This window comes from Peromyscus leucopus, chromosome 3, assembly GCF_004664715.2.
Source record: "Peromyscus leucopus breed LL Stock chromosome 3, UCI_PerLeu_2.1, whole genome shotgun sequence".
Lineage (NCBI taxonomy): Eukaryota > Metazoa > Chordata > Mammalia > Rodentia > Cricetidae > Peromyscus > Peromyscus leucopus.
In genome coordinates this window covers 71776962-71797605 of record NC_051065.1, presented here as the reverse complement: position 1 = coordinate 71797605, position 20644 = coordinate 71776962, and the positions used below count along the sequence as shown (strand labels likewise).

At 43.0% G+C, this 20644-nt stretch overlaps 1 protein-coding gene across 1 annotated transcript in view; it reads right to left on the bottom strand.

Annotated features, from left to right (window-relative positions):
* Positions 1-20644, bottom strand: part of Creb5 (cAMP responsive element binding protein 5) — a 398130-nt gene that overhangs the window by 289824 nt on the left and 87662 nt on the right. The window contains exons 3-4 of the mRNA XM_028864134.2: positions 18620-18713; positions 3988-4109 (exon numbers count right to left, since the gene is read on the bottom strand). Of these exons, the coding sequence (XP_028719967.1) occupies positions 3988-4109; positions 18620-18713 (216 nt within the window). The remainder of the gene's footprint in view (positions 1-3987; positions 4110-18619; positions 18714-20644) is intronic.

Sequence of the window (20644 nt, the reverse complement as noted above, 5' to 3'; positions counted from 1 at the left end):
ACCATGGGGTATAACTCCACAGCACCTGTCCACCATGGGGTATAACTCCATAGCACCTGTCCACCATGGGTATAACTCCATAGCACCTGTCCACCATGGGGTATAACTCCATAGCACCTGTCCACCATGGGGTATAACTCCATAGCACCTGTCCACCATGGAGTATAACTCCACAGCACCTGTCCACCATGGGGTATAACTCCATAGCACCTGTCCACCATGGGGTATAACTCCACAGCACCTGTCCACCATGGGGTATAACACCACAGCACCTGTCCACCATGGGGTATAACTCCACAGCACCTGTCCACGGTGGGGTATAACTCCAAAGCACCTGTCCACCGTGGGGCACTTTTCAATGGTGTGTTTTTTGTCCAGTCCATAAAATGTAAGGCATCTGAAGGCTGAGGCATTTTATTGCTTGCTTGTTTTTTAATCATTTCTATTTGTTGGTGTCTTCATCAGTGACTTGTATAGTACTTGATATATTGTGGTCACCCTAAATCATTCCCTGAACAGAGGCTGATGAACAAGTCACAAGTTCTAGGGTACAGTCTGCTGAGTTCTAAGCCATGGGAAACTGAGCTTTGCACCACCTGCTAGACAGTTACAACACTTTCCAAGTCTAGGATTTTCCTCAGAAGAGTTATGAGGCAATGAGCAACTATTAGCGTCAGAAATAGAGATCATCTTGGAGACTGTTATCTGCTGCCGCTGGCTGTGACCTGCTGTAACCTTTCCATAGACACACAGATTACTTTGGAAAAGGGATGTCAGAATTGGATTCAGAGTCAAAAGAACGGAATCGTTTCAATGGGTACAGATGAATCAGAATCCATTCTCTATTTGCCTTTTATCTGGATTTTCTAACCCAACATCTGGAGATGTAAAGATAAAGTGCAGGACCATTTAAACCAAGTTCTCTAAATTAGTGAAAACACCTTCCATTTTATAAAGCCCTACTGAAGGAACACTTCAGGTGCTTGCCTATTAGAAGACTTGGGCCAAGAGTGGGCCAAGGAGATGCCATGCAAGGGTGAGAACCTGAGTTCAGATGCCAGGCACTCACATAAAAGTCGGACATGGCATGTTTCCCACATGAACACGTACGTGTATGCAACAGAGGGTGGAGGGAGAGCGAGAGCGAGAGCGAGAGCAAGGGCTCAGGTAAAAAAAAATCAGAAAACAGTTTGAGATTTAGAATTAAAGGGAAATACTTGGGAATCGGGTTTAGGGATGTACGTACCCCAGTGACAGAAGGCTGGCCTGTCATACCTGAGGCCCTAGACCTCATCTGGAGCCCTGGGAAGAAAAACCTTGCTGAAAATGAGTCAGCACCTGGAATGTGCAGCTAAAGGAAAGAAGGAGAGGAGGATCGTTGGAAAACACTACAGAGCTCATGAGGGCGGGCTTTCTGTCTCTGCTTTCCTAAGCAGCAAGAGCAGAAGTGCAGCAGGAGCTTCAGGCGGAGGCCTCCAGGGATGCGAACCGGGAGAACCACAGTCCTGGAGGGAGGAGACAGCACCCTTCAGACTGGGGACAGGGATGCTTGCTGCGCTCCCCACCCAGTGGTTCTAGAGCCATGCCAAGGGACAAGCCACCAAGGCAGCCACTTCGCTGCTGCATGAGTCACAGTGCATTAGTCACTGGGGAGATGTCCCCTCCTGGAGTGATGGCCACCCAAGGCTGGATTCCGTCCCTCTGGTTTGAACCAGACAGAGGAAGAGGGAGCCTCAACAAGCTGAATGTGGCCTGGCTCCCAGGGCTTGCTATGGCGTCCTGTAGGGCCTGTCTGCAGCCGCTCCCCCACAGCCATCATGAGCACATCCCATGGTGACGAGCAACCTTGGAACATGAGAAAAACACCATCCTGCCATTACCACAGGGCTCCTGCTCAGTCCTGCTTATTGCATGATTCCATTTTTAAATTTTAATGAGTTCATGTCTTCTCAACCTACAAGAAATTTAAGGCAATTCACCAAACATATATAGCATGAAAATATTTTTGTTTCATTAGAAATCAGGACTGGAGGAAACATAAACTAGAACTGAAAGTCTAGTAGATGGAGGAAGTAAAATATTACCATTTATAGCGGTCTAAAGGGCTCTCCAAGTTAAGCAGTGCCCTTGGCTTTGTGATAGTCCAGCAGTCTGAGCAAAAAGAGAAACACAACCAGCACACGCTTCTCACAGCCACAGCAGAAAAATGCTCAAGTTCCTCAGGGGAAGCAAACCATTTCCTGGAATTCAGATCTGCAAGAACTGCTTGCAGAAGGCTTCACGTGGAGAGTCAGGACTAACTCCCCAGGAGCACGCCTAAAGCCACGCCCCCCCGCTGAGGCTGCACACTACTGCTCTTGGTAAAGGAACTTCAGGAAAATCAAGGGTGTGTGCTTACTACCATTTTATCAGAAAGAATAGGAAGACGGTACTGACCACACATGCATCTTTATCTGAATCCAAGAAGCCCACTTCAACTGTCTTGGCAAAATGAATGGCATTAATTCCTCGGTCTTCTACTCATGCAAATTGATCAAAAGAATTTAAACACATTATTCAAGCGGAGGGAGCTTACTGGAAGGGCCCCCCAGTTCTCCCTTGCCACTCCCATGGGGTTTTAAAGTTTCTATGCAGCACAATGAACTAGAGTTGTATCTTCTAGTTCTTGTGAAGTGCTTCTGAGAGTTTTCAGGACTTTACGATTTGCCTAGCAAAGAACAACAGATGGGAATGTGTTTGGAAAAGCGAGGACAGGAGTGAGAGGGAAGGGTGAGGATAAATGGCAAGTTAGTTAGAAATAAGGAACATGAATTGTGATTTGGTTCTCCTCCTGTAAGTGCCCTGCATCTTGCTACAGTACCGCAGCCTCCTCACTATGAGCCAGCACCATGGATGACTGTGACATGGAAAACCCTGATGGAGAAGATCACTACCATTTCACACAGAGGAAGAGTCAAAGGTTTGGAAGCAGGCAGAAAACTATCAGAGCCTTCTACAATTTCTTTTCCAGTCGGAACAGCTGGAATTTCAGGTTTCGTCATCACTTAGCTGTGTGTCCCTTTTAACCGTCTTCCACATTTTACCTTGCTGTCCATGGACTGTGTCTAACATGTTCAGCACATTGTGCGCATTAGTGACACCCTGTGACAGCAACAAAGAATTCATGAAAAGCACACTTGTCAAATTTACCTGTGACCCTACCTCCTTTGCTTAATCTTGTTAGTAGATTTAAAAATTCTACCAAAATCACATGGACAAAGAAACCTGAAGAATTTCGTGAAGTGGCCCACAGTTGAAGCTAATCTGTTTGCCTCACCAACAATATATGTTCAGTAACCTGACCAGATAAGGTGACCAGAAAGTGATTTCACATCTGCTAGAGAACAACCAAAGATTATGGAAACCAGACAATTGCAAGCAGGGCCCAAATCAGATGAAAATCCTGTTGTCTGCCATGTGATGAGTCACCTGTTCCTGCCCCTTGGCCTGCTCTCTTTTGAACACACTGCCTACGTAAGATCTGCTGTTCAATACTTAGCAAAGAAAAAAAAAATACCTGGTTGGGGGTGCATTTATGTGACACAGCTTTAAGAATAAGGTAATATTTTTCTAAAGCTTGAATTCTGTGCTTCAGATACTCATTTCCCCATGACAAACCTGAGCTCTGTGTGCTATCACAATCAAAGGTACATCCCTTTAAAAGGAGAAGGTTGACGGTCACACACAAATACATAAAATACTATTACAAACAGGCATCGTGGCACGTATCTGTAATCTCAGTGTTTGGGAGACTGAGTCAGGGGGATTGTACATTTAACAGCCTGAACAACTTAGCAAGATCTTGTCTCAAAATAATGTCCTAGAAACACCTCAACACAGTTTGCAGCACCAGACACTTTCCACCCGGTGCCGGGGAGGCACACCGCTGGCGTCCACCTGCCTGGTGCCGGGGAGGCACACCCCTGGCGTCTCCCCGGGCCCACCTACCCGCTTGCTGTTCTCTTCTTCTTGAGCCTTCCTGAACTCATGCTCAAAGGAGCAGTCAAGCTCGCTGAAGAGACCCACCTCCTCACAGTTCTTCAGGAATCTGGTGGGTGTCGGAGTCTGATCTGAAAGCAGAGGCCAAAAGTCAATAGCGGGGACTTGCCTCCAATGCACGGTAAATGAAAGCAAATTCCTTCATTCCCCCTCTCCCCCATCACCTTAACGTGATGCCCAGCAGCTGTCCACAGTCTCCCAGCCCTTTAACTACAATGGCCATGTGGAAGGGGAAAAGCCCTGAAAAGAAGATAGCTGTATATAAGGACTTCCCAGCCCTCCTGACCCCCACATCCGCCTTCACCCCTGGACAGCAGTAAATATTTTTGTCCTCCGTATCTGGAGTCAACAGCATCTGAATATACACACATCACAGCACGGGGAATGAGCCTTTTTACTTTAATGTGTTAAAAAAAAAATGATTTAGCTAAAAATTAACCCCGAAGATTTTCTATGCCACTCTCAAAGTTGACTTCAGGAGTCTGGACAGAAAGGGAGTGTATATTTTCATTGAAAACAAAAAGAAACAAACAGGCCCGCTAATTCCTCCTTCTTAATGCAAAAAGTAGCTCAGCAATTTTATCTCCTCCTGAGAACCAGAGAAGGATGATAAGAGGTTCCAAGTCAAACATGCTTAGCTTCCATCTTTTATAAAATATAGCATTATTGATTTTTATTTTCCTTTGCTGCAGCCAAAAGAATGTTCTGTGGATACTCTCTAAAAGGAAAGGAATTTCTTTCATAATCTGGACTTTCTACAGAGCTTACTCCTTAGAGAACTGGAGAAGATGAAGCCATGATCTGCAATCTATGTAGTATTTTCACACCCATGTGTTCTCTGGAATCTAATCTCACAGGACCCTGGGAAGTAAGTAAGGTAGAATTATCCTTAAGACTGGCTATCGCTGGGCAGTGGTGGCGCACGCCTTTAATCCCAGCACTCGGGAGGCAGAGCCAGGCGGATCTCTGTGAGTTCAAGGCCAGCCTGGGCTACTAAGTGAGTTCCAGGAAAGGCGCAAAGCTACACAGAGAAACCCTGTCTCAAAAAGCCAAAAAAAAAAAAAGACTGGCTATCTTCCTTCAGATTAGACACAGACAACATGAAGAGCGTTGAGGAAAATACTTTTATTCAAGGCAGAAGATACAATAAGCAGAAGGGAGGGGACCAACCACACACACACACACACACACACACACACACACACACACACACACACACACATGAAATGAGAAAACTGGAGAGCCAGTGAGATTTAGGCTCTTCTTCAGGTCTCCTGGGTAGATGGTGGTGACCCCAGGATCACAAGCAAGGCCCCTCATCTCTTCCACTGTGTGCTTGGACTATCCCTACCTAAGCTCTTGGCAAACAGGAGATTGAGTGTGGCTTCTGTGCAGCTTAATCTGTATACTGCCTCCATTTCACTTTCTGCACAGTTCTCGAAGCTACAGTCACCAGTTATCCCTTACACAGAAACTCAGCGCCAGGCCTGCATGCTACAAACTATTGTATCACAAGAAATCAGGACTCTGCTTACTTTTCCACACACATAGAAATCCAGTAACTATCAACCAAGACTCAGACTATCTTCCCGCTCACAAAGCAGGTGCCTTGTTACCCACCCTCCTCCATAGAATCAGCCCTTCACAGGCAACTTGTCCTGATTCCCTATGAGAAAGGGGCATTCAGTACCCGAGGGGTTGGCATGGACTCTGGGGCAGCAAAGTTCCAACTTTGCTCTTTCCTGATTCTTATCCTCAAGATCCAAGATTGTGAGTCTCTACTCCAGATGACTATAAATCAAACCTTATCTTACATGAAGACTGTGCTTTGTGCAAATGATGTTTTTAGCACACTAAGTTACTATGATGCACACATGGATATTAGTGTGTCTCAAACATTCATATAACCATTGTATGATTATATAAAACAACATATTTCTACAGAAATTTGTGGTTCCCAAGCATTTTCACCCAAATTGTCTCACATATGTGTATAAGTAGGGTAGATACTATTCTGAAAATGGAAAAATGGTCTTCCTGAACAAGACCACACAACTTATAACCATCTCTTTCAAAATCTTCTATCACCTTCAGACAGGATCTCATTTTAGTCCAAATCCCATGTTTTGTCCTTTCAGGATCAAAAAGCTTATAAGCCCTTTGTGTGTAAAACAATTGTGTGTGTGTGTGTGTGTGTGTGTGTAAGAATTTGACAATCCAGAAGTCCATTCCATATCTGGAAAATAGCATGACTTAGAGGACATAAATACTTTTCCTAGACTTCCTCCTTTATCTTTCAAATAAAATTCTAAAGGTTAAGGATCCTGTGAATCCAAAACTCAGATTAACTTCAAAAGCCACTACCCATAGGCCCAAGCAATATACAGCTATTGAAAGGACAGTCAAAGGGAGTCACTAGGAACTAGTGATCAGGGCAGAAATAAGACCCAGGCCTACAGATAAGGAGTTTCTGGATAGGAGGTGTAAATAGAGAACCCGAGTACAGCAACAGACAGCTATGTACTGGCTGTGGTGCCCTGATTCCTCCGCTGGGAGTCTCTTTCTGGACTTGGAGCTGAGCACTTCCCTTCTACCTCAGTAATATTCACAGCTACCATGCTGGGTGAAAACTACTTTTCTTTCCTATTTATGAAGAAATCAAGTCTTGTCCCAGGTCCGATATGCAAATTGAGTCCATAATTTTATTGGTAATTAATCATTTTATCAATGATAGCCTATTTTTTTTAATGAAGCCATTCTTGGAATCCTGCCTATCCTTCATAGAGCTCCCTGCCTTGGAAGCCTGCCTTCTTTGCTGTGTTCCAAGAGTGTTTCTGAGGAAACGCCATGCCACAGAGAAAGGGTTGGCCACTTGTCATTACAGGAGTTCATTTTACCAGGTCTTGCTTTTCCTCTTATTCCTCCATGCTTTTTTATGGGCGATTAAGTATTGAGAGTCATGGTTGAGAACCGGGCATCATGGTCAAGTGCATGCATCAGTCAGCTATAGCATCAGCAACAGAAACACCCCAAATAAGAACAGACAGAGCTCTTTGGGTAAATAACAGCTTAGATGCAGCCTTTCAACAGTGATGAGGGCACACCTTGAAGACTTACAGAAACTGATGTCAATGGAAAATGATACTGAAGTGTTTAAAGTCACATCAGCAGTATCCTTGAGGCTCCTGAGGTGTTGGCCTCATGATGAGGGCCCACAGCATTAATCACAAATGATATGAGAGAGGACAGACTCCAAGCAAAGCTAAGAGATTTTTATTTTTCTTCTATGCTAAAGCAAAAGACTCTCAGTTACTATTACACACCGACACACAAAGGAGGTGGGGATGAGGATGACCTTGGCCATCATCTTGGGCTTCCTCACCAAGAAATCCAAACAAGTAGAGCCTGCATAGCAAAGACAGTGGCTGCCCTCCACCCTAGAGCAGATGGCCCAGAGGGGGACCCTTGAGTTGTTACCAAGTATGATTATCTTTGCCGCATATACCAAATACCTATACTTTCGTTTGAAACATACAAGAGACACTGTTCCAAAGCTTTGATTCATCTTGGTGAGTGAGATATCCTTTCCAGTTACAAAAGAAACTAATAAATGGCACCTCGCTTTCATCTAACATTTATTGGACTGAGTACAGGATCTCTAGCTATCTTTGATCTCTTATCCCTCCAGCTCCAAGTAAGCTGGGAAGTGTGCAGATGCTCAAAGGGGGAACAGCTCAACCTTTCGGTTGCTTAAGTCGGAGAGGCAGGAATTTTCACTGCCACGAATGCCTTTGCCAAATAATTGTTTCTCCTGAAATCCCTCGAACTTAGTGGGGGAAACCCACAGCTGTAAACTAAAATGCTTGTAATCCCTTCCTCATTTCGATCCAAGAACATCAGTCCGCTATAGCACCAAGTGACGCCTGTATCCTGAATGGGAGTGGCTGTGCTTTTCTGGTGAATACGAAGATGTGTTCAAACAGTAGGGACAAGCAGCCCTCTTAGGATGTACAGGAACTGGGTTTTGGTTTTTTGTTTGTTTGTTTGTTTGTTTGTTTGTTTGTTTTGAGGAATGCTGAGCTATGCACTTAAGACTTTAGGCTCACCTTTCATTAGGTACTTCAGAAAGAAACAGCCAAATAAAAGACAGGACAACCTCCAAACTTTTGAACTTGCACTTCACCTGTGCACAAAGTTTTCTGTGGTTATCATCCTCATACACCTGGATGGATGCTGCATGAACACCTGCAGGTTCCCCTCTGTGGTGATCACCCTCATACACCTGGATGGATGCTGCATGAACATCTGCAGGTTCCCCTCTAGGTTATCATCCTCATACACCTGGATGGATGTTCATGAACATCTATAGGTTCCCCTCTGTGGTGATCACCCTCATACACCTGGATGGATGCTGCATGAACACCTGCAGGTTCCCCTCTGTGGTGATCATCCTCATACACCTGGATGGATGTGCATGAACATCTGCAGGTTCCCCTCTGTGGTGATCATCCTCATATACCTGGATGGATGTGCATGAACATCTGCAGGTTCCCCTCTGTGGTGATCACCCTCATACACCTGGATGGATGCTGCATGAACACCTTCAGGTTCCCCTCTGTGGTTATCACCCTCATACACCTGGATGGATGCTGCATGAACATCTGCAGGTTCCCCTCTGACAGAGACTTACAAACAGCACACAGGGTTCTGGGGAGCCTCAAGCACCTGAGGCAAAGGCAAGAAGGAAATTTTGATCACTTTTCTTATTGTCAAACATGCCTTTAAGGAGAATGAAACCCTGTCATTTGCTGCAATGTGGGCAGATCTGGAAAGAGTTGAGCTTAACAAGCCAGGCATCCCACAATAAAAAACACACATTTGCATGCATTTTTGGAGGTTTAAAATATTCGTTTTATACAAGTAGAGAATAGAATACTGGCTACCAGAGGTTGAGGAGGGTGGGGCAGAGGCAGGGAAAAGGGTACAGGGGTATGGTTGGGCAGAAGTGATAATGTCTAATCTCCTATGGCACAGTAAGATGCCTATGCCTAACAATAACTGAATACTACATGGTAGATGGTAAAGGCTTTAAAATAGTCTCTACACAAAGGAAGCATAAACATTCAACATAATGGGTAGAACAATTGCCCTAGTCTGATCAATACACATCAACCACATACATTGAAAATCATACAGTACCATATAAATAGGTATAGTTTGCACATATCAATGAAATGTTTTTCAAGATCCTTTGCTGAATGTTTCATGAGGAAGGGGTGTCTCCTCACTGAGTCTCTATCCCTGTAACAGCGAACCAAGGAGCCTTGCAATGTTAAGATCCCACTGCTTATCCTACAAGGAAGAGTCCTACAAACTTGACCTTATAACTCAGAAATTCATCTGCCAGTTACACAGAGGAAATTCTGTAGACATTAACAGCAGGAAAGACTATAAATTCATTCGTAACACTATTTTTAAAAGTAGTTCTCAAGTTCCCATAAGGAGCTGGAAAGACAGATCTGTCATTAAAGCATTTCCCTTGTGAGCATGAGGACCTAAATTCAATCCATAGTACCCTGTGAAAAGCCAGGTGTGATGGTACGTGTTTGTAATCCCAATCCCAGCACCAGAAATGAAAAAAAAAAAAGGAAGTAGAATCTTGAGGACTGCTAGCCAGCTAGCTTAGCTTACTTGGCAAATTCCAGGCCAAAAAAAGAAAGAAAAGAAAAAGATGGGTAGTTGGGTAGTGCTTGAAGGATACCTAAGTTATCTAGTCCTTCACATGCACATAAACACACAGCACAATGTATTGTTCTCTCTCCTCTCTCCCCTCTCTTTCTGTCTCTCTGTCTCTCTGTCTCTGTCTCTGTCTCTCTCTCTCTCTCTCTCTCTCTCTCTCTTTCTCTCTCTTTCTCTCTCTCTCTGAGTTCCAACCAGTTTATACTCATTAAATGCATCACCCCAATAAATATGGTCACTACAAGGTGGATCTAAACAGCACACACAAAGCTAAACTCACAAGCCTAATAGAAGTTGCTAGCCCATTTGGTTCCAGTTGTGTTTAAGTCACACATCTGTCTGCTTTATTTCCTCAACCATTAAAAGCAAGATAAATCAGCAATTTTAAAAATGATGTGCAGAAGACAGGCAAGATAACATATTAAAAGAAGAATGTTGGCCCTGAGATACTTTCTCCTTGACTCAGACAGGCACTTACACAGTCACATGTTATCATCTATGAGCTAGCTAAGGACTAGGGTGAAGCCAAGGAGTTTGGTACTCTACTGTTAGTGATCAAGAATAATACAAAGATGTCATTGCCCACATGTGATGCCCATACATATACACATAAGACTTTAAGATCTCACTAGCTATTTTGAATTCATGACTTTTCTAACCAGAAATTATATATAACGTTGCTTGATGGTATTCCTCAAGTAAGTTGCTTAGGGGGCTGAAGATATGGCTCAGAGGTTAAAAGCACTGGTTGCTCTTCCAGAGAACCCAGGTTCAATTCCCAGGACCCACATGGTGGTTCACAACTATCCATAACTCCAGTTCCAGGCATCTGAGGCCCTCTACAGGCTTCCAAACATACCAGGCCCATATATGCTTCACAGATACACATGCAAACAAAACACCCATACACATAAAAATAAGCAAAAAATTTAAAAGCAGGTGACTCAAATCAATAGAAAAAAAAGCGTTAAAATTAGTGTAGTGGGTAGCCATTCCAGCTTGAATCTGGAAGTTCCAACCCCCATTGAGACTCTGGCAACTGTCACGCCTATGAGGCGGGGCGAGGGGAGGTGTCTGGAGACCAGAGACCTGGATGGGCAAGCGCTTTCTCTGTTCCTGGACCCTAGATGGTGGAGGTTGACTGAGCAGAGCTCCAGAGAACACTGCTGGACTGGACTGCGATACACCTTCCCCAGACTCCCCCCCCCCCCCCCCCCCCCCCCGCGATCTACCTATCCCTTCATTTGTAAGTCACCCACTAAATAAATCTTCCTTTTAACTACGTGGAGTGGCCTTAATAATTTCACCAATAAATTAGTGTATCTCTTTTAGTGAGAATTGAAGTTGAAAGGTGAGGTAATTTTATGCATTCCTTTTATTTTTACAGTTACATTTCTCTCTTGAGTTTTCATCGATGTTTTTTTATTTAAACACTTTAACTTATCTCCTGTCTGCCCTTTAATAAATATCTACTTAGGAGAGTTTACATTAAATAAACTTTCAGACTCATTGTCTTTATAAGAGCAATGGCCAGGAGCATCTGGCAGAATTGTAAGGAGTTCAGCAAGGCTTCTTTCTGGCCACCAGTGTGCCTCTGAGCGTGACAACACAAGAGCAGAAGGACCTATAGCAACACTGACCTGGCTGTCTTCTGTCCCCTTCCCCAGGGACAGTGACATCACAAGGGAAGCCAGGGTGAACCTGGTTTTAGACAACGGTTGTGGCATACATAAAAATCATTCTGGCTAAGGTGACCCTGTGCAGAGATGGGCCATTGTCATGTTCTTGATTCATTTATCGACAACATGAAGAACTGGTAGACCAGATGACCTGGCCAGTGCCTGTGAATTGATGGGGAAATGTGTTGATGGGGGCTTCTTTTGCAGACTGTGCTCAGTAGCTCTACATGACTTCGACATTGACTTAAACTCAACAAGTACATCTTCCAGACAGACTCACCACCAGTCATGAACCTCAAGTGCTCAAAAGCAATCGGGCCATGAGTTCACTTTGCCTTTGAAGCATGGAGCTGGCACAAGGGTTACATTACTTACACCATTACATCAGAGCTCTGCCAGCTGAGGGAACAAGAGATAGGAGGTGATTTTATCACCATAACGTGTCCTGAATGGAGGAAGATAAAGCCTCACATTTCCACTTTGCCCTTAATTGTATGAGCTCTCCTATATGCTTTGTTCAAAGCTTGCTTTCAGGTGAAACAGTAAGAACAAGTTTTTCATATAAAAAGAATTCTGCAGAACAAGGCTTCAATTCATTCCTATGACTGCTTCACAAGTCTGTGTTTCTTGGCCAGTTGGAAACATGGATGAGAAACCGACAGCCCCCATAGATGCCAATAGCCACTAGTTTTCTTCTGACCACAGTGAATGAGACAGTGTGACTTTCAAACATGTCTCTGTGGTCCTTGAATCACTCATGTGTTGGAATCTCCTCCCACACTTTCACTGTTTGCGTCACTTGCAGGCTTAGAGCTAGGGTGTCCACAGAGGAAAGGTAGTCCCTAGATTAACCAGATCTAGCTTAGAGTAGAACCAGAACTTAGCATACAGCTCACAATCTAGATATGCAGCAAGAGAATGACCAAGAATTTGGAAAAGGCCATCTCATCATATGGAAGAGAGGGCATGAGGAATAAAGAAAATAATGTTTATAGCGGACAAGGCACAGGTTGCAAGCACAGGACAAGACAATATGCTGTCCGTCTTCAGACTACTATCCTGCTGTCCTCAGACACAGGCCGTCCTTGACAGCTTGTGTGCCGTAAAGCTTCAAGTCACTTACATAGTGAGAAGTTACTAATACTTTCTGCTGTTTGATTTACTACCCTTGTATATATGTATGAGTGTGTGTGTGTGTGTGTGTGTGTGTGTTTTACACATTTCCACTATCAGCTTTTTTTTTAAGTTTCAACTTATTTTCAAGGTGATTTGGAGTGATACGACATCTTCCCTTTGGGAAACTCTTCAAAATTATTGAGTAGAGTATTAGAGTATTCTTCAAAGAGCCATGAGCAATGATTTGGGGACTCTTTGGATAATCCTGATCAACTCTTTGCAGACAAATGTTCCATTTCATTAAATCACATTCTTTCTTTCTTCATAATGAGAATTAGGTTTCAAGCCTAGTGTAAGTGATAGGCTGACTCCAGACTCTATCCAGAGATGTGGTTGAGTCTCCTTAACTGTCTCATCATTTACACCAGAAGATGAGTGCAGCTGGGAAGGAAGACGAGAGGAGGAAGTGTTTGCCTCCTTTCCGTGTCTCCACTCCAGAGACAGCTGGCTATGCCACATCTGTCCTGTGGCTGTGTGTCCTCAGCTCTGGGATGACAAACACACACCTTATCACACACATTGCCACTATATTCTGAAGGCAGGACAAAGGACTTCTAAGCCCATACTACTAGTTACCAGGTCTTGGTATGAAAGCTGACTTCCTGGGCACCTGCGCTTAGGTGGCCTGCTGGATGCTTGTTGTCACATTGCCAAGCTTCACAGCACCTGTCACCAAGCATTCTTTCCTTACTTATGTAGGTTGTCAAGTAGTTGATCATTATCCATTTTCCTCCATAGACTACTTGAGTATAGTAAGTACTATGTGCTCTATGTCCAGCCATGGGCACTGTAAGATCTTGATAGGCACTCAGTAGATGTTGAATGAATGAGGAAATGGTTGTAGTCTATCTTCTCATACCTTGTCTGTGTCTGTCCTAACTTCATGAAGTGGGTTACAATGTCTGGTTGTGGGATTGCCAGGCATTTGAAAGCCTATTCCCATGTGTCTTAGTTAGGATTTCTATTGCTAAGAGATGCCATGACCACAGCAACTTTGATAAAGGAAAACATTTAACTGGGGTGGCGTACAGTTCAGAGGTTCAGTCCATGATCATCATGGTGGGAAATGGAGGCAAGCAGGCAGGCATGGTGCTGGAGAAGGAGCTGAGAATCCTATACCTTAATCCACGGGAAACAGGAAGTGAATTGAGACACTGGGAGTATCTTGAGCATAGGAGACCTCAAAGCCAATATGCACAGTGGCATACTTCCTCCAACAAGGCCACATGTACTCCACCAAAGCCACACCTAATAGTGCCACTCCCAATGAGCTTACACAGGCCAGTTACATTCAAACAACCACACCATGTGTATCTCTCTCAGGCTTCCCACCCATGCTGTAGGGTTAAGGTTTTTGAAAAGATTCATGACACTCTCCAATTTTATCTTCCCTTCCATACAACAAAATTTATCATCTTACACCTATGTATGCTTAAGAAGGCCTACCTCAGAGGGCAGTCCTGGCCCACTTTCTCCACAGGGAAGATTGAACTTACAGGCCCTGAGATTTATGACAGGAGTATGAGTAGGGGTACACTCCAAAAGATCCTTTTTTTTCTATTCCCAATTGGATTCTCATTGAAATATATTTTATTTTTTTATTATTTTATTTTATTTTTGCTATAAGTAACATTGCACCTAGGTGCTTTCTCATTCTGACTTTTGTTTGATTTTTCACATATAAAACCTTGGAATCCTGTGAAAATAATAGTGTGCTAGAGCTGCTTGACAGACAAGATGAGAATTCCGAGTGCCTCATGACGGTCCAATTAAAGTAGCCTCACGTGCTGTCCTCTTCATCTCTGCTGAAATTGGACTGGGATTTTCCAGTTGAATGGGTCTGTGTATGTAACAGCCAGTCATTTTGTTGTCTGCATGTGAAAGGAAATTCTATTCTATAGATTCTCTCCTCAAAGTCCACTTAACACCCTCTGTATCTCAGGACTGGAGAGGTGACTCAGCAGTTGAGAGTTCTTGCTGCTGTTGCTAGAGCACCCACATGGTGGCTCTTAACATCTGTAACTCCAGATCCAATGCCCTCTTCTGACCTCCATGGACACAAGGAACACACATATATGCAAGCGGAACACTCATACACATAAAGTAATTTTAAAAAAAAACCCTATATTACAACTTCCCTCATCATGAAGCTACATTTCATTTGAAGGAAGACAACTGAAAGCCAAGACTTGTGACCACCATCATCAGTGAACTCTGGAAATGTACCATATAGAGCAGATTAGAACGAGAGACCCATAGCTGGAAAGGCTGTATGGATCCTTTTGTGCCTCCAATCCAGTGCCACCACCCCACTCATGTCCCTATCTACCCACTTAGAGTGAGGAGTCTATGTTTCAATGCTATTCAGAAGAGCAGACTCATTCAAATACCTGTCACCTGCATCCACTCTCTGTGGAATAGCAAGGATCGGTGACAGTCAGTTTTGAATAGTATACTCTACTCAACCTGTATAAAATACTGCTTACAGAAAAACAAAGTATTTCAGATCTGTCAGTCCCCTGGGGAGAAAATGTCCTTAGACAGAGACTGTGGAGGATCAAACCTAGTTAGGGCTTCATACATGCTAGGCAAGCATTCTAGCACCAAGCTGTCCACCCATCTCTGGAAACTTATTCTTGAAGTGTGCATCTGTGACATTGCACCATCTTCTTTAATTATCTACGATAGCTGCAAACAGTGAGGATATAGTCATGCTACAAAATAGAGACTAGCAGGACGCCCTAACGCTAGCCATACAAATGCACACTGAACACATCTTCTCTTCATAAGATGTCAAGTCCCGCTTCATCTGAAATGTCATTTTGTGCAATTAAATACTGTTTGAAAAATGGATCAAGAAGAATTTGGAGAGTTTTGCTTGATGTTCATTTACTATTTGATTGATACTATCATCTTCGTGACGAGACACAAAATAGACAAGACAAATAATATTTTAATGAACAAATTTCAGTGACAAGGGGAGTTTTTAATGAATTGAAACAAATCAAGATACAGATGTGTAAAACTTCAGTTAAATTTATAGTTATAAATACACTAAAATCTTAATTATAAAATTTAGATTTTTTTTTATAAATATACAACTTAGTCACTTCCTGGAACAAAAACAGTAAAGTGCAAATATTCAACAGAAAGGCTATTTCCCTTCAATGTGAACAGCCCTAGAATGCAACATATAGCCAGCATTAGCTCTCTAAATACAAGAACATGAATCTGGGCTGGGCATCTCTCCCTTCCACAAAGTCTCAAAAAACTATGGGCATGCAAAGTGGGAACCATGTTTTGAAATTGAGCACTTCACTGGAATATGAAATCATTCCATATTAACTTCAGTAAGAGAGGAGGAATCAGATAAAATGTGCCCCTGCCTTAACCATGCTGTTTTCTCTGTGTTTATCTCTTTCTTCTTTTTTTTTTTTCATAACAAATTTCCAATTTCATAACAAATTCCTCATTTATTTTCACCTGGTCTACTGATGATGGCCAGTAAGAGCTGCAAACCAGCAAAGGTCCAGGACAAACCATGGGCAGACTGCAGGAGATTAATCAGAAACCTGTTTTAGGCAGTATAGACAAAGGGGCCTCACCCCATCATTCGTGTGTTCATGTGTTTTGGGCTGCTATTTTGCAGGTGTTCAGATGAGACTCTTTGTAGAGCCAGGCTAGCCTGCCTGAAAGACACTACCCATACTGCAGCTTGCCATTATAGCCAACGTATCCTACACACTCGCTTCTCTTGAATCCGCCCTCCTGCTCCACTGGGTGACCTATGCTAGAGATCCAGGTTGGGAAAATAAAGGAATAGCCAATAGGTTTAACTATTGGGAATGACTACTTATGGACTCACGTTCACTTCTGAAACATAAAGTTAGACTGTGTGCACCTTAACAGACTTCAATAAGTGACAGCATCCAATGTAACCTTCTAGTTTTTCTGTCTCTTTCACATGGGACTTTCTGCACTTCTTTAAACTCTTGAAAAGCTGAATCAGTCCCCGAATAGCAGTTTATTTATTCAGAAAGAGAGAGAGAGAGAGAGAGAGAGAGAGAGAGAGAGAGAGAGAGAGAGAGAAGGAAAGAAAGAAAGAAAGAAAGAAAGAAAGAAAGAAAGAAAGAAAGAAAGAAAGAAAGAAGAGGAAAGAAGGAAGGAAGGAAGGAAGGGAGAGAGAGAAAGAAAGAAAGAGAGAGAGAGAAGGAAGGAAGGAAGGAAGGAAAGAAAGAAAGAAAGAAAGAAAGAAAGAAAGAAAGAAAGAAAGAAAGAAAGAAAGAAAGAAAGAAAGAAAGAAAGGCGGGCAGAGAGTAGAGAGTGGAGGTGGGCAGTGACAAAGGAGAGGGAAGAGGTCGAGGTCCCCTTTGGACTGGTCTCTTGAGCACAGAGCAGCACCAGTGACAGACCACTAGTGTCTTGTGAAGCTGTGATGACTCCAATATAAATTCACCTGCTCATGTGTCTAACCTGGCTGCCTGGTGATGAAGGCAGTAGCCCAGTATGTATCAACCCAGAAGGCACTGAGCATCAAGTGCTCTCAGCACTGCCCTGTTTGGTAACTCCCGGATAGCTGCTCCTGTTTCTTGTACCCTTCGTGGTACTAAACTGGCAATTTGCATAGAATTTAGTGATAATGGCAATACAATCCCTAGAAATTTTAAGGGCAACAAAAATTGTAACTCATACGAGCAGTGGGTTTCCCTTCTGATGTCTATCAACATGTGGGCATAGGAGTGTCATCTCTTTCTTCATGTCAGGGAGACAGGGGTGCAGGTCAAATAGTTCCTGTGTGAAGGAAATGACCTGGTCACCCTGCTCTGGTCTGTGAAACACTCTGAACTCTTTCATTGGCCCTTCACATTCAGTTAGTCAAGCATGCTGCAGAGACACAATCGTTCCCATCTGATGGAGAGAGAAACTAAGACCTAGAAAGGTTTAGTTATTTGTTCAAGGTCACACAGTCAAGGCAGAGTCCAGACTAGCTGTCAGGTTCCTCTTTCTTATACTATTATTTTTCTAATTTCCATTTAACATGGGAAGGAATGAGGATTAGTTAATGGACTCATTCTTATTTATTTTGCTCCCATTCACTGAGCGTGTTTCTGTGCATAATCTCATTAATTCACCCACGTAAGAGGCAGGTATTATTTCTTAAGGAAACTGGCCTTCTTGGAGCATCTCCTCTGTTCCTTCCACTAAAGCCGAGTGGCACTGGCCTCCTACAGCATTCATTTGATATGTATCACTGATGAGCCTTGACTTGAACCAGGTTTCCACATGCAAGCCTACCCTAACACATGCAAGCCTGCCCTTATATCCACGAAGGCAGGAAATCAGTCAATCTACATATCTGCAGAGCAGTGCATTACACAGGCTCAGTTTACGTTTGTTGTTTGTTGTCTGTATGGTTAAGGCACAGATTTTTTTTTTTTTTTTTTTTTTTTTTTTTTTTTTTTTTTTGGTTTTTCGAGACAGGGTTTCTCTATGTAGCATTGCGCCTTTCCTGGAACTCACTTGGTAGCCCAGGCTGGCCTCAAACTCACAGAGATCCGCCTGGCTCTGCCTCCCGAGTGCTGGGATTAAAGGCGTGCGCCACCACCTCCCGGCCAAGGCACAGATTTTTAAATGATCCAAGTTTCAATGCCACATATAAAAATGAAAGTTACATCAGGTGTAGTGATCCATATTATAACCTCAGCACTAAAGAGGTGGAGGTAGAAAGATTAAGAGTTCAAGGGCATCCTTGGCTACATATCAAGTTTGATGACAGCCTGGGCTACCTAAGACCTGTCTCTGGGGGCGGGGTGCTCAATTGTTTGGGTAACCGTGGTTCTAGCTGATCATATTTCTGCTATAAACTAAACATATATACTTTTAAAAAACAGATTTGCCATTGGGCTCTAACCCACCAAAATATGAGTGAGTGTCTTACGTGGAGCTAACCTGATGCCCCAAACCTTCCTCACCTGATGCTTTCTTACCTGAGAGCATATTGTCTGTTTTTATTGATGGAAACTTCAAAGTCATCTCATGCTTGTGCCTGTGAATCATCAGATGGTCCTCTGTCGGGAACCGCTGGTGGGTAAATGAGAGAGGAACAGGAGACATTCAGTTTGCAACACATAGTTCACATCACAGAGAAAAAGACACTCAGCGTCAAAAACAGGACAGGCAAGACAAAAACAAAAACAAAAATCAGTTCTGAAAAAAACAGTGTTATCACACAAGCAAATACAGTGCACAGTCCCATGCTGATTTACACACATGTGCTGGGGGCAGGGGTCCCCCCCAACTATATGCAAGCATGCGCATTATCATGTCCATTTGTTTACCAAGAGGCTTGCCTACTCGGCAGAGGAATACTGATAAGTGGTCTCTAGTCATTCTCCAGTTCCCCAGAACTTTCCCACAGTCCTCTGCTTCTTGCTTAAGCCCAGCTGGCTTATCAGGGAACTGCAGAATCTGTGTGTTTCTTGAGAACTAAAGGTTTCCATCTGGGGGAAGAAAACTTTCAAGTTCAAACACTTTGAACTCTGTCTTATCCTTGGCTAACTAATAAAACAAAAAGTGTGAAGGAGCCCTGTTAAGGAGACTGAAACAACACACACAGAAGACACACTGCGCCCACCCGAGAGCCTGACTCTTCTTAGGGAGTCTCTTAAGAAAAGACACCAGCGTTGAGAGGGATGCTCCTTGTGGTCCTGAAAAGTAACGAATGACGGCAGAGAGTACAACATCCAAAAGGAGGAAATGGATGGAGATCTGGGTAGCACTGGGGATATGCAAAACCACATGGAACTTTTCTGTACCAGTTACTGCTTTACATAATAGTGTAAAATTAAGTCTAAGGCATGATAAGTATGCTAGACATTATCTACCGATTAACCAAAAATAAGAGAAACGCATGACATAGAAAGAATTTTGATTTATGTCAGACTTTGGGAAAGAACTCCATACCATGCTTAATTTTTTAAATATATCTGCTAATGTACACCATGACATCTTTATGGTATGTTTCTGTTTATGAAGACCCAGTCCCCATATTATCTAGGTTTTTTTTTCAAATTATACATACGATTTTATAGCAATATGACAAATTATTTGGGTTGTTCTATACTCTGCATACTGTAGTCAGCCTGTATTTATTTGAAATTTTCCGGGTATGATGTTAGGGTTGTCAAAAATGTTGCTTCCAATTATTTGGGGCCATTTCTGGCTTTTCTATGTTGAATAGAGCCATGTGAATGCCTCTGTCCATTGCATCATGAATGAAAAAGACCTGTCTTCCAGAGGCAAGTGTCTGGTCTCTGGTGTAAAACCCTCTGGTCATTTCCCTTGCTCTACTCATGGCATAGCAAGGTGGTTCAGAACAGAAATAGTGACCCCTCAATAACTCTAAATCTCTCAAGGGTTACGCTAAAATCTAAAGGAGAAAAAAGTGTTTCCTTAAAAACTCTACCATAGAAGTGTAGCCATCAGTAATAGAAATAAGCTTTGTGGTTTGGCTGTAATTCATTGTCAAGCAGACACTACCCTAACACGGCTCAGCCTGGTATGTTTGTAATGACTGAACTGAACGGAGTTTTTATTTATTAAAGTTTGATTTGTTAAAGTCCAATATAAACACAGGAAAATAATACATCCTGATGAACATTTCTGAATCTTTGATAACTTGAAAAGAAACTTCCAGAACTCAGGATGGTCAATATGAATCTCTATTACCTTTATACACCATGGTTGAAGTTTTTCCTACAGAGAGAATGGATTTGTGGTCAAACAAGGGAGTTCACTAGGCTGAATCCTATGAAATGTTCTGAAAGTGGTTCTTGGTATAAGCATCACTTATGTACTTGATACCTGTATCACGTTCTGAAGAGTTTGCAGAGCGGCACTTGCTCCCGACTTCCAGTTACATAGAGGTATACTTTATATAGCTGCAGGTATTTCTGTGTCTGTATTATCTAGTCTCATGATTTTCTTAACACCAAATATTTAACACTGGTAAA